The sequence below is a fragment of the Galeopterus variegatus genome, unplaced genomic scaffold, assembly GCF_000696425.1.
Source record: "Galeopterus variegatus unplaced genomic scaffold, G_variegatus-3.0.2 Scaffold448, whole genome shotgun sequence".
NCBI classification, from domain to species: Eukaryota; Metazoa; Chordata; class Mammalia; order Dermoptera; family Cynocephalidae; genus Galeopterus; species Galeopterus variegatus.
The window spans coordinates 644,855-657,652 of record NW_007726559.1 but is presented as its reverse complement, the minus strand read 5'-3'; the positions used below and the strand labels follow the sequence as shown (position 1 = coordinate 657,652).

The 12,798-nt window shown below is 37.6% G+C and overlaps 1 protein-coding gene across 1 annotated transcript in view; it reads left to right on the top strand.

Moving 5' to 3' along the window:
* Window positions 1-249: 249 nt before the first annotated feature.
* Window positions 250-12,798, top strand: part of APH1B (APH1B gamma secretase subunit) — a 21,109-nt gene continuing 8,560 nt past the window's right edge. Inside the window, exons 1-2 of the mRNA XM_008568867.1 lie at window positions 250-335; window positions 1,139-1,261. Coding sequence (XP_008567089.1) covers window positions 317-335; window positions 1,139-1,261 — 142 coding nt within the window. The 5' untranslated portion in view covers window positions 250-316. The remainder of the gene's footprint in view (window positions 336-1,138; window positions 1,262-12,798) is intronic.

The window sequence follows — 12,798 nt, the reverse complement described above, 5'->3', positions numbered from 1 at the left end:
CTGGTATCACAGCGCACACTTCTCAGGGTCGCGCTGTCTCCTGGCACGGCTGCTCCAGACCAGTCGCCATCTTAAAAGCCTGGTTGATTTTAGTTCACTGAAAATTTGCTGCGTTTTATTGTTTAAATGGATTCTAAATTTAGAGTATAACCTGATCCAAAGCCTCAGTTAGTGACTGGATTTGAAGTATCTTGTGTACTGTACTTTCCTGATATACTGCTTTTTCTTTTTTAAAAAAAAATTAAATGTTTGGTTTTATTTTAGAAAAGCCAATAAGGGTTTGAAGAGTATAAACCCAGCTGAGACAGCACCCTCTATGCGATTGCTGGCCTATGGTAAGTTAGAACCACATGGTGTCATTAAGAAAAAAATTAGACTTGGCATAAAAGCCATAATTATCTTTTGTAACTTTGTAGATTTCAAATAATATTTTATTACTGCATTGGCCTGTTGGTATATACTATTTGTTTGTTTTTCCAGCTTCCTTATGTAAAGGAAAGTGATTACAGGTGACCCTTATCTGTATGTCTGTTAAATATTAGCCAGGTTTGAAAGTTCGGTTTTAACATGTATACACTGTAGCTAACAATTTCTAAGTGTCGTAACTGTTACTTTCTCTTCATGTTTACCATGACTTTGGCTATACTAGGAGGACTGTTCATATTAATGCAGTTAATACCTCTGCATATTATTTTTTCAGAATTATGTTTAAGGATTAGATCGAGGTCCCTAAGTCAAGTCACCTCAATTTGGCCCAGGAATGATGCCTTACAATACACAGTCACCTCTCAAGCTCAACTCCAGTTCTAAGCCTTAACTCTATAGATTCTATTATCATAAATGCCAGAGCTTTAGCATCGTATCCTCCTCTGTCCCGCCTATTGTGCCTTTCTAGATCTTCGTTTTCTCTCCTTGTTCATTTCTCTGCTGCATTCCACTATTTGTTTCCTTTCCTCTTCCCCCTTCTCTCATCATTGAGCCAAGCACATGCCTTTCCAGAGCCAGCTGTCCACTACTTCAGCAACAGCATATACACCCTTCCCCTTCAACGAAATAGTATTCCCTAGTCTTTAGAAATTTAATTTGAAGAGAAATCACAGCAGGAAAAGGGTTTAACAGTGTTTTTCTTCCTCTTCAGTTTCTGGCTTGGGCTTTGGAATTATGAGTGGAGTGTTTTCCTTTGTGAATACCCTGTCTGACTCCTTGGGGCCAGGCACAGTGGGCATTCATGGAGATTCTCCTCAGTTCTTCCTTAATTCAGGTATGTGTCTGGTAGCTATGAATGTTCAGGCTTCTAATCTAAATGGTCATTGTTACTGGAGTTCACTGGCTTAGAAATTCCAATGAATAGGAATTTACGTTATGCCTTTTAAAGGCAAAATACTCTTAGGCACTACAAAATGAAGGACCTAAGAAAATAAAAATTATGGTTAGAGTGTTTTAGAATTTTAGAGTGGAACATAGCTTGCATAAAATTTATTTTTATTTTGCTATAGTAATAATATTGCTGTATAGTTGAAATATTAAAGTCAATTTTCATAGACTATATAATCTTTTTGTTTTTTATAATTTTATATTTATGTTCAGTATAAACCCTAATCTTTAGTTAATTTGTCATATTGGTGCCTCTTGGGGATAGGCAGTATAAGTTAATCTTGAAATCAAGAGGAAAAAAAAATAATAGATGAGTTTTTTTATTCAAAGATGTGACATTAAAGGACCAACCCATTTCAAATTGCTTTTTCATCCACCAACTAAAAATTGTCATCATGATGTAATGATCACAAATTTGAGAGTTGGTAATGTACATATTTAACATAAGATTTCTCCTAAATTCCACAAGAAGACCCTTTAAAAAGTAGGGGGTAAACACACACTGTATTCTTTATCTCCACAACATTTATACCATTGAAATAAGTGAACCCATGTGCACATTCGTTTAATTACATCATTATTTGTTTAATATCTTTGCTAAGCTCCTTAAGGAGTTTGCCCTCTAGTAAGTGGAATAAAAAAAAAGCAAATAATGGGGCCGGCCCAGTGGTGCATTGCTACAGTGCGCCGCTTGGGAAGCGGGGCGCGCTGAGGGTTCGGATCCCGCATACAGACCGGCCGCTCACTGGCTGAGCAAGGTGCGGGAGCAACACCGAGGGTTGCGATCCTGTGCTGGTCCCGGTCTGGTACGGGCGCGACACTGAGGGTTGCAATCCGTTGCCGGTCACGAAAAAAGACAAAAAGGAAAAAAAAAAAAAGAAAAAAAAAAAAAAAAAAGCAAATAAGCATTTCAGTAACAGTGTAAGGTAGTAATAGAAAGGATATAGAGGCACGGCCTATTTAAAAAAAAAAAAAATTGTTGCAGTAGTTTAGAGATATCCTGCATGCTATTGTGATCTCCAAACTACTCATTCACCATTCTCAGTGGACCCTCTGTTTCCATTTCAATTCAGGCCTTGACATCTTTTTTTTTTTTAATTTAATTGAAACATGATTGTGCATATCTGTGGGGTACTGCATTGAATATTGACAACCATGTGAATCCATTCTGTATGCAGCCACCAAACTAACCTTCCCTGTTTCAAAAATGTTTTGGTTTTCCAAAGTCTACAGGTTAAAGTCAAGGCTCTTTAAATCTGGCTACAAATTAGAGGACAGGAAAGTGTGTTAATGGATCATACTTATTTAATGATGCTTCTGACATAGCAAATTATCTTTTTAAACATTCCATAATTATAATATTTCTGGCAAGCTTTTTAATGGTTATACTGAGTGTGTTAAGATTTAAAAACAATTGTAATATTAATAGCAAAAGTCTATTAGAGTCTAATATAAATTAATTAAACATAATCATTGGGGGGATCTGTTAGTGTTACAGTTTTCTATATGTTCTTATACCGTCTGTTAAACTGCTCTCTTACATTGCTACAGACCAATTTTCTATTGATCCTCGTTTGCCAGCTTCTTTCACTAGATGGTGCTAATTCCCTTTAGTGAAGCAGGCTGTTTTCATAAAACTAGCTTAAAATTATTCTTTTGGAAGAAAGTAAAAGAAAGATTTGCTAGCAAATTGGGAGTTGTACTTTTAATTTCTATGCATTTAAGGGAAAAAATCAAGATTTAATAAGATATCTTAGTGTCTTTAGCCAGGTTAGGATGGCAGACTCACCGTGTTGTGAATATGTACCCACAGAATGAAAGAACAGCTGTTACTTGATCATGTGCAAGTTTCTTATTGTTATAATATCACTCTTTGAAGCATAAACTTTGAATTATACATTTAAGAAATAAATTTGTATTACATTTGAAAATAACCCCAAATTTATATGTATTTGTATTTGTTATATATTACTTGTAACTGCTGTTTTATCATTTATTTAGACACAAGCTCATTTTAATTTGTCTGTTAAATTTATAAATTTATGTTTACATATTCTATTACAAATGCCTAAATAATAATCAGAATAAGTAAGGAATATGGGGTTACTAATTAGTATATCTATGTTAGTGTGTGTTAGTAAGATATACACTATATGAGAACTATGTGTACATATGTTATTAGACAGGCATAGTTTATAAATAATGTGTATGTATAAGTACATTCTTTTTTATTTGTAGTTGTGTGGTAAGCTAGCATTAAATTTTATTAGAATCATTGTCGTTTCTTGCTAATGCTGTATTGAGGTGAAAGTATGGGAATTGAAGTCTTATCCTGGCTTATTAATTTAGTATGTTGGGCAAGTCCATTTGATTATTTAATCAGTCATTCCACAAATAATTATTAAGTGTTTTCATTCAACAAGAGTCATTCCAAGCTTTGAAAATACAGTCCATTTAATGCTCATACCTTCAACTCATAGTGGGAAATAAAGACAAGCAGCTAATTACAATAAAGCGTGAGAAATGCTGTAGTGAGGAAGAGCCATGAGAGCACAAAGAACAGGCTCTAAGCCATGCTTGAATGGTATTGTCCTTTGCTTTGGAGCATTTATCACAGTTGTGATTAATTGACTAATGGTATAGTTATTTGTTTAACATCTTTCCCTGTGGTAGTGCTAAGCCAAGTAAGTACAAGGACCTCATCTGTCTATTCACTGCTGTGTGCCCAGTGCCTTGTGGAGTCCTTTGTTTCTATATGGCACTCAATAAATATTTACTGAGAAATGAAAACTACCACAGTTCATGGAGGAAATTCCATTTGAGTAGAGATTTACTTAATGGACGAATAATAGCGATGCAGGCAAAGGAAGGGAGTTGTCAAGAAAGGATGTTCCAGGCAGAGGGAGGAGGCATTTTCCCTCCAGGCCTGGAGGTAAGAGAGACATTGTTCACCGGGCAGAGGAAATACTATACTTCCCTCTAACCCTCAATTTCCTGATCTTTCATGAAGGCCAAAAATAATGCCTAGCTCAGAGTTGTTAAGAATTAAATGAAATTAATTTAGACAATATATATTTAAGTGCTTTATAAACCCTAAAGTGGCCTAAAAATATTATCAAGTTAAGAATTTGGTTCTTGGGATGAAAAAACAGGATTTAGAGAGAGTAATTTCTCTAATATTATGTGGAATCTGGGTTTATCACTCTGAATTACCTCCCTGTGCTTTAGAAGAAAAATGTCTAACTCAGGAAAAAAGGACAGCTGATATTTTAAAACTTCCCTAAACCATTTCATTTCTGTTACATTTTCTAGGCAGTGCTCTTATCTAGGTAAGGTTTTAAACTTTTTAGCCACTAAACCTTTCATTAGGCAAAATCAGTATGGGTCAGACCACATGTGGAGTGTTGTGTTCAGTTCTGAGCATTGTGATTTCATAGGAATGCTGAAGAACTAAAATTCATGTAGAAGAACATTGTCAGCATGGTGAAAAGGTCTAGAAGCTGGGTCCTCTGGGATATAATTGAAGAAAGAGGACTGTCACGCTTATAGAAAAATAAAAGTAAGAGGAATGTGGGAGATGCAATTTCTTGTCCCAATTTGTCATTCCCTGTAATAGAATTACATCCACAAACTTGCATGGCCTCATGGTGGCCAGAGTGTACTTTACTGCCCTTTGACTTTGAGTTCAGTCGTATATCTTGACTTGGCCGATTACTGCAGATGATGTCAGAGGCTTAGAAAGCACTTGCATGGTTGGACCTGCCTTCTTGGACCGTGATCATGTGCCATGAGGAGAACATGCCCTGGATAACTAATGTCCACTTTGCCTGGATCCCTGAATGAACCACATATGAAGCAGACCTTAGGCCCTCCTGTAGTGAGGAGCCAAATCCAATAGCCTGCAGCAGAGCTGCCCAGCTGAGACCAATGTTAGTCAGCCAAAGCACAGTCAGCCTTTAGACCTGTGAGCATGATAATAAATCCTTGTTATTGTAACCCAGTGAGTTTCTTTTTTCATTTATTCACGTTTTTGTTCACAATATTTTAAGAATAATCTCTATAATGTAGCAGTTTGTTAAAGGTTTGGACTTTTAGGGCCGGCCCAGTGGCGCACTGCTACAGTGCACTGCTTGGGAGCGCGGCAGCGCTCCCGCCGAGGGTTCGGATCCCACATACAGACCGGCGGCTCACTGGCTGAGTGAGATGCGGGCGCAACACCGAGGGTTGCAATCCCGTTGCCGGTCCCGGTCCGGTACGGGCGCAACACTGAGGGTTGTGATCCGTTGCTGGTCACGAAAAAAGACAAAAAAAGGAAAAATAAATAAATAAATAAAAATAAAAATAAAAAAAATAAAGGTTTGGACTTTTAAATGAAAGCTCTTTGCAAGCCAGACTGTCTTAATACCTACATTACCAAATTCCAAAGTAGTAGCGAAATGATCGACAATAGAGCTTAATCTGCAATTCTTTTCCTTTTCTGGATTGATTAGAATCTTAATTATCATAAATTATCACAACTAACTGCCACTGTTTATGATACAGTGACATTCCATTTGCTGTATATGTTGTCAATTTTGTCATCAAATATATATTTTTCATTATCTGTTTTCATTATATCAATAGTGTAACTGTCTTTCAAGCTGTTGAAATAACTGATAACAGACAATTGTACGTCTTTTCACTAAACCTTGGACTATCATGGAATCTAGTAGCCTGTGGTACATCATAAAGTGTGCACATCACAGGCGTCAGTCTTCGGGCAATGTGTAAATGGGCAGCTCACTGTATTGCTTCACAGTTCTTCCCTGAAAGAATAACACAGACTGTGGCTCTAAGCCTTGATGGCTCTTCTAGATATGTTCGAGGCCACCCTCTGAGTCACTGATGTGCTTTTCTTTGCCTGAGTGAGTGGCTAGCCTCTGCTGACTACCTTTTGGTTTGGGCAGTCGAATGCCTTCTATTTCTCCATCCTCTGTAGGCCTTGTTTCTTCTTCATATGTGAAATGGTCCTTATTTCTTCATCCACTGCTGCTTTTAATTTTTGGTGTTTTTTGGGTTTTGTTTCTTTTTTTTCAGTGAATTGTACAAAGATTTTTTTCATATCCTTGATGAACAGAATACTACCCTGTAAAGATGATTTGTATTGGACAAAAGTTATGTTTTTTGAACATTATCCAATATGGTATCTTTCTTCATTCAGCCCCAAAGGAATATATGTTTTGTCCACTACATCCAGTATTTATAACTTGAAAGGGAAAAAAACCACCCTGTTTTCAACTTTATTGTTCAGTCTAGTCTTCCTCAGCAGCCTTACCTTTATCCCACACAGCTTCATGACTGTGTTGGGAAGGTGTGCTGGGAATCCTGGCATTTACCAACCTGCCCTATGCCCACTTCTCACTGAGGATGTTCTTCATTACGGGAACCACCTGCACCAGTTCACTCTTCTACCTCTCCACAGCTCTGCTGAACAGAGTCATAATGTTCACATCAGGGCTCTTGCACTGCACAGCTTCAGTGAGAATTGTTCACATTGTAACATGTTTCATTGGTGTACTGGAGGTTTTCCAACTCTATTCCTGGAACAGGTTTTAGCCAGATTTTCCAGGACCAAATTTTTATTATGCTATGCATAAATAGAAATCTTGGTGGTTCTTTTGAGGAAATAATCAACCTTGAGGTTTACTTTAAGGGGTAGATCTATTGGATTTTATCACCTTTTTCATTATTCTGAAGTCCTTGCCAAAGACTTATACTTGAATTTTTTTCTGAGATTGAAGTCCCTTGTTTCAGGTGGTAAGCTGCTTTTCCATCTCAGGGACTTTCTCCTTACATTAAGTGGAACAACAACTTGAAATATTGCTGACTTTTCATCAGGAGTTCTGAAGGAGAGAAGACAGTGGTATGACATCTTTAAAGTGGTGTACCCCTGCAGTCTTCCTTGTCTCAGTTGATGCAATTGATGCAATTCCATCCTTCTGGTTGCCCAGGCCAATTATTTCATTGGAGTAATTCCCGATTCTTCCCTTTTTCTCATAACTCACATCCAATCCAACTGCAAATCTTATCTCCAATTTCCATTTAAATATCCATCTAAGTTCTTATGGTCTTGGTTTTGCTTTAAAATGGCATCAAGAATAGATTGGATTGAGAACTGGCTTGAAGCAAACTTAAAGAAAATGTAAATCTGATGGTGTTGAAACTATTCTAGGCCAGAGACAAATACAGGAAGGTCCTAATTAATTTCACAAAGTCAAGGAAGCATTAATAGAAAGTAATAGAATCCTGAGAGTCCACATCCACTGCCTGAAGCTGAGCCCCCCATTAGGGAATTGTACCCCAGTCTCCTGGGAACACTTCCTTGGACCCCATGCTCCCAGTGGCAGCTCCAGCCGATGAGTTTTGATATGGTATGTTATGCAGCATTTTTGCAACAGTAGCTGACTAATACGTGGAGTTTTAGTGTACCACATATGGGAAAAAAAGAGTTGACTTGTATTTCTACAAAGAGCCTTCTTAGTATCAACAAGCAGGACTTAGAGAAGGATTTCTTAACCTCGGCACTGTCAACATTTCTTTGTCGAGGCACTTTCTTGCGTATTGTTGACTGTTTAACAGCATCCCTGGCTTCTATTCACTATATGCCAGAAGCACCCCTCTCCCATAGCTGTGTCAACCAAAAATGTCTACAGACATTGACTAATGCCCCTTGGGGACAAAATCACCCCAGTTGAGAATCATGAGTTAGAGTAAGACAGATTTAGGTTCAGTTTGAGAAGGAATTATCCCACAGTGGCCCTTTAATGAAGTAAGCTCGTAAACTGGAAGTATTTGAAGTGGGCCCTGTGAAATTGATTTTTTCACTGCATAGAGGACTGGATTGGACAACTTCTAATGGGACTCCCAATGTTAACTCTCCACAGTGCTGAGCTAATTTTAGGAGAGTGTTTCATCATTCTTCAGCATTTTCTGGGAGAACTTTAAATACAATCATATCCTTGGCAATCCATTCAGCTTATAACAATGCTTCAGTAATATTTTCATAAATATGAAATGATAAATGTATTTGAACACCTATAAATGTATTTGAATAGTCATTTAAGTTGCTTTTGGGATATCTCCATTATGATCTTGTTGGTATTATGGGACAATATTACACTTTCCTTGCTGCCATGTAATATGAGATGGTTTCAAATGTATTTAATCTTGGAGGATGTAATTTATTAGTAATATATATACATTTATATTACAAACCAGGTCACAGAATTCTCTTATTTTTTGAAGTGAAAATTCTAAGTTAAATCCCTATTAGGGAAAGGCATTTTCAAAAACATTAATTTACTTTTGTGGCCTGACTCCTACTTGTGCTAGGTGATTGAGGATCTCTCAAGAATCTAGAGTTTCTGCAATCAGCATGGATGGAGTAGAATCTCCCACTTCACAGAACTCTGATACTCCAGGCCCTTCTAATACTTAGAAAGAGAAGCCAAAAGTCCATTTGTGTTTTCATCCTGCCTCTGGGCCACTGAGGCTAAGCCTTGTCTTTGGGAACTCCTCCTCTATTACTGCCACTACAGGCAGTAGCCCTTGGCTCTCTCTGACCTAGTTAGAGGTATCCTGACGTTGTCTGGGGAAGCCAGATGACAGCAATTTCTGTGCTGGCAGGAATCCAGTATTAGCATCAGTTGCTATCTTAGGCCATTTTCTTTCCAAGGACAGAAAAGTAGATATTAGGAATGAGGGAGAGAGGGACAAGTGTGCAAATGAGGATATTTATGCATCTGTGTGCTAGAGCAATAGGGGTATATTCAGGAAAGGTAAGAGAGCCAAATAGTAAATGTTGCCTCTCAAAGATAACATTGAGGGCCGGCCCGGTGGCGCACTGGATAGTGCACCGCTTGGGAAGCGCGGCGGCGCTCCCGTCCGAGGGTTTGGATCCCACATACAGACCAGCTCCCGCTCACTGGCTGAGCGAGGCGCGGGAGCAACACCGAGGCTTGCGATCCCGTTGCCGGTCCCCGGTCCGGTACGGGGGCAACACTGAGGGTTGCGATCCGTTGCCGGACACGGAAAAAGACAAAAGACAAAAAAAAATAAATAAAAAAGATAACATTGAAACATTTTGCTTAGAATTGGTTAGATTGAAGCATTCTCTACCAAGAGATTTGACTTAGAAGATTATTAGAAGAGGAAATCCATTATCAAATTAGACAGCTATAGTTGTCACAAATAGATGAATAGTACTTGTTAGAATTATTCAACTTTCTGATTAGTGTTCCAAAAACATTAGAAATTATGGAAGATCCTTTCATTAATCTGGATTGTAAACTAATTTTAATATTCTTATGGTTAACTTAGAGAATTTTTTTCTACTTTTAAGACTGTTAGAACAAAGCAAATTTTAGGATTAGATTCATCGAAGGACTTTTAGAATTTTATATTTAGGAACATGAACTGAAAAAGATTTAGTAATTAAAAGGTAGTATGCTAGAGATACTATTAGCGCATCTTCATTTCTAGTTGGAATTAATTTCATTTATTAATGAGAAATATCAAAATACGTGATACATGAATACATGAAAAGTATCAAAGTACATGTATGTGGCAGAATAGTTTAGATATCTCAGTCTGGTTTCTCTTGGACCTCTTACCAATTCCAAAGGGAATAAACAATAAATCCTAGTATTCTAACGTAGCACACTGTGATAGTAAAGGCTTATGATGACCATTGAAGCCAGCCAGAAACTAGTGCAAGCTGTATAAATAAGCAGTAAAGTAGGAATGTAGAGTGTTTTAATAAGTGTCTGAGAGATCCCCTTTAGATTTTATGTTAATAAAACAGTAAACTGAAAGGATGGGGCAAGGTTTCATGAGACTGTGTTTTGTGTGTTGTGATAGCCCCAGTGCCTAGAACAGTGCCTGGCCCATAGTGGGCACTGAATAAATGCTTGTGTGGATTAATGATAAAGGGGAGGAAGAAAATAAATGTAAGAGTAACACGAAGTAAGAGGAAGAAATAATCTGCAAGAGTGAAGACAAGTGCATTTTGAAAACAAAGATACCCAGGAAACTTGGATAAATGTGGTAATTACTTGCTGTTTTACCTCACTCTCCCACCTGATAGTACAACTCAGTAAGGACCCTGGCACATTCATCTTTGAATCTACAGACCCTAGCATATAGGAGTTGCAATTTATTGAAAAGCTATCGTTTGCCAAGCACTGTTCTTCCTTACAGCAACCCTGTGAGATATATTATCCCCAAAGCTGCATAGTGGAGCTGGGATTTCAACTCAGAATTGTCTGACTTCAAAGATAATGTACATAATAATTTTCAGGGCAGACTGGGTGCTCAGTAAGTGTGTTGAGTGTAAAAGAAAAAGGCAGGGCAGGAGGGAGAAGGGTAGGTATCAGGAAAGAATTCATTGAGGAGGTGGCATTTGAGTTGGATCTTAAATAAAAGTAAGATTTGGGTATGGTGAAATGGGGCGGGATAGTGAGGGGGAGTTTTCAGGCAAAAGAGGTAATCCGTTCAAAAAGAAAAAAGAAAAACATACACACACACACACAGAAGTATAGACAAAGTAAAGAAGAGTTCTGTTTTTCCGTCATAAGGATGCATTTGAAGACTAGTAGAGGATATGTCAAGGCAATTTGGGTCCAGATTGTGGAGGGTCTTGAATGCTAGTCTGAGATGTTTGGACTTGACTTTGGCAGCAGAGAAGTCCACGAAAGACTTTAGCAGGGAGAACCAAGAAATATGGACCTAAAATTTGGAACCAAGGTCAGTGCTATAGATGTCTTGAAGATGCTTGCCTGAAACTCATAGAATAATGCTGTTTTGGACAAGAATGAACTGAAAATTCCATTAGTAAGAGCATTTTCCAAGTAGTTGAACTCTCGGAGTTGACCATAGGAGCATAATTGGCTAGTCTCAATATTCATGGTAATGCATGAAGAGAAAGGCAAACAAAAGCTGCCAAACAGATGACACATTAATGATGTCATTACTTTCTCTTGCCATTTGATTGACATCAAAGTGGAGAGGAACAGGTAAAGGGGCATGAAAGTCAACTGCAGTGTATATTGAGAAGTAAAATTTAAAAAAGAAAAAAGAAAACAAGAAAAAAAAGAAAAATGGGAAAAAAATTAAATTAAAAAAAAAAGAAAGAAAACCCTTAGAGCATGAACGCTTTATGAATTAGAAAAAAATCAGTGTTTGCATTTGTGTCAGTTTCTGTCTTGGTCTTTTCTGACATAGAGAAACTTTAAAACTTAATTCCTGGGCAACCTTCTCCAGGCATCTGTCGTCAGAGGAGCTTCCCTTTCTGGGATCCGCACTGGAAATAAAATCATCATTTTAGTTTAGTCTGCCATAGGCTCAAAATTTTAAAAATTATTCCTCTTCTTCCTCTTTAGTTAAAATCTTTACTGTCATTTACTGAAATGATGACACTGTTGCACTAGATGTAACAGCTTGCTTTCCTCTAACCACAATAGTTATGCCTTTTTAATATTGTTTTGCATGTTTTTTACTTCTAGTATATGAAATAATGTGCATGTTTTCCCTGTATTTGTTTTCACTTCACATTATATTCTTGAGATCATTTATATTGTAGATAATATAGTATTCCATTGTGTGAATACACTGTGATTTATTTATACATTCAGGTAACAGTGGACATTTTTTGTTAATACAAATGGTGCTGATACAGATATTCTTGTACATATCCCCATATGCAGATGTGCAGGAGTTTCTCTAGAGCAGTGGTTCTCAAATTTGATATGCATCAGAATCACCTGGGAGGGCTGTTGAAACATGATTGCTGGGCTCCCACTGCCATTGTTTCTGATTCTGGAGGTGTGGGGTGGGTTCCAGTAATCTGCATTTCTTATAAGTTCTCAGGTGCTGGTGATCTATTGATTTGAGAACTAACTGCTTTGTGGTATAGATATAGTTGTGGAATTACTGGAGTGAAATAAAGAATGGAAGTTTTCCACTTTTATTGGTAATGCTAGATTGTTTTCCTGCCAGCAGTGTGAAAGAAAATTGTCAGATTGAATGTTTGCCAGTCTGATGGGTGTTAGTGTACCTTCTTATGTGGCAGAAAAAGGAAATCTGTATCTCTTTTTTTCCATGTTACAACTTGCAGAATATATGGAATTTGCTCACTTTAAAGAATGTTATCCAGGACATAGGACTTAAACACACACACACACACACACACGCGCGCGCGCGCGCCTCACACACATAGAAGCAGTATCCCGCAGAAAAACCTGTGGGTGCTGATCAAACTCGGTGCCAGTTGCTTAGTAAGAATCTTAGATAATATTGTGATTTTTAATATTTTGTTCTTCCATTGACTATTTTTTTTTTTTTTTTTTTTTTTTTTTTTTTTTTTCCGTGTCCGGCAATGGATCCCAA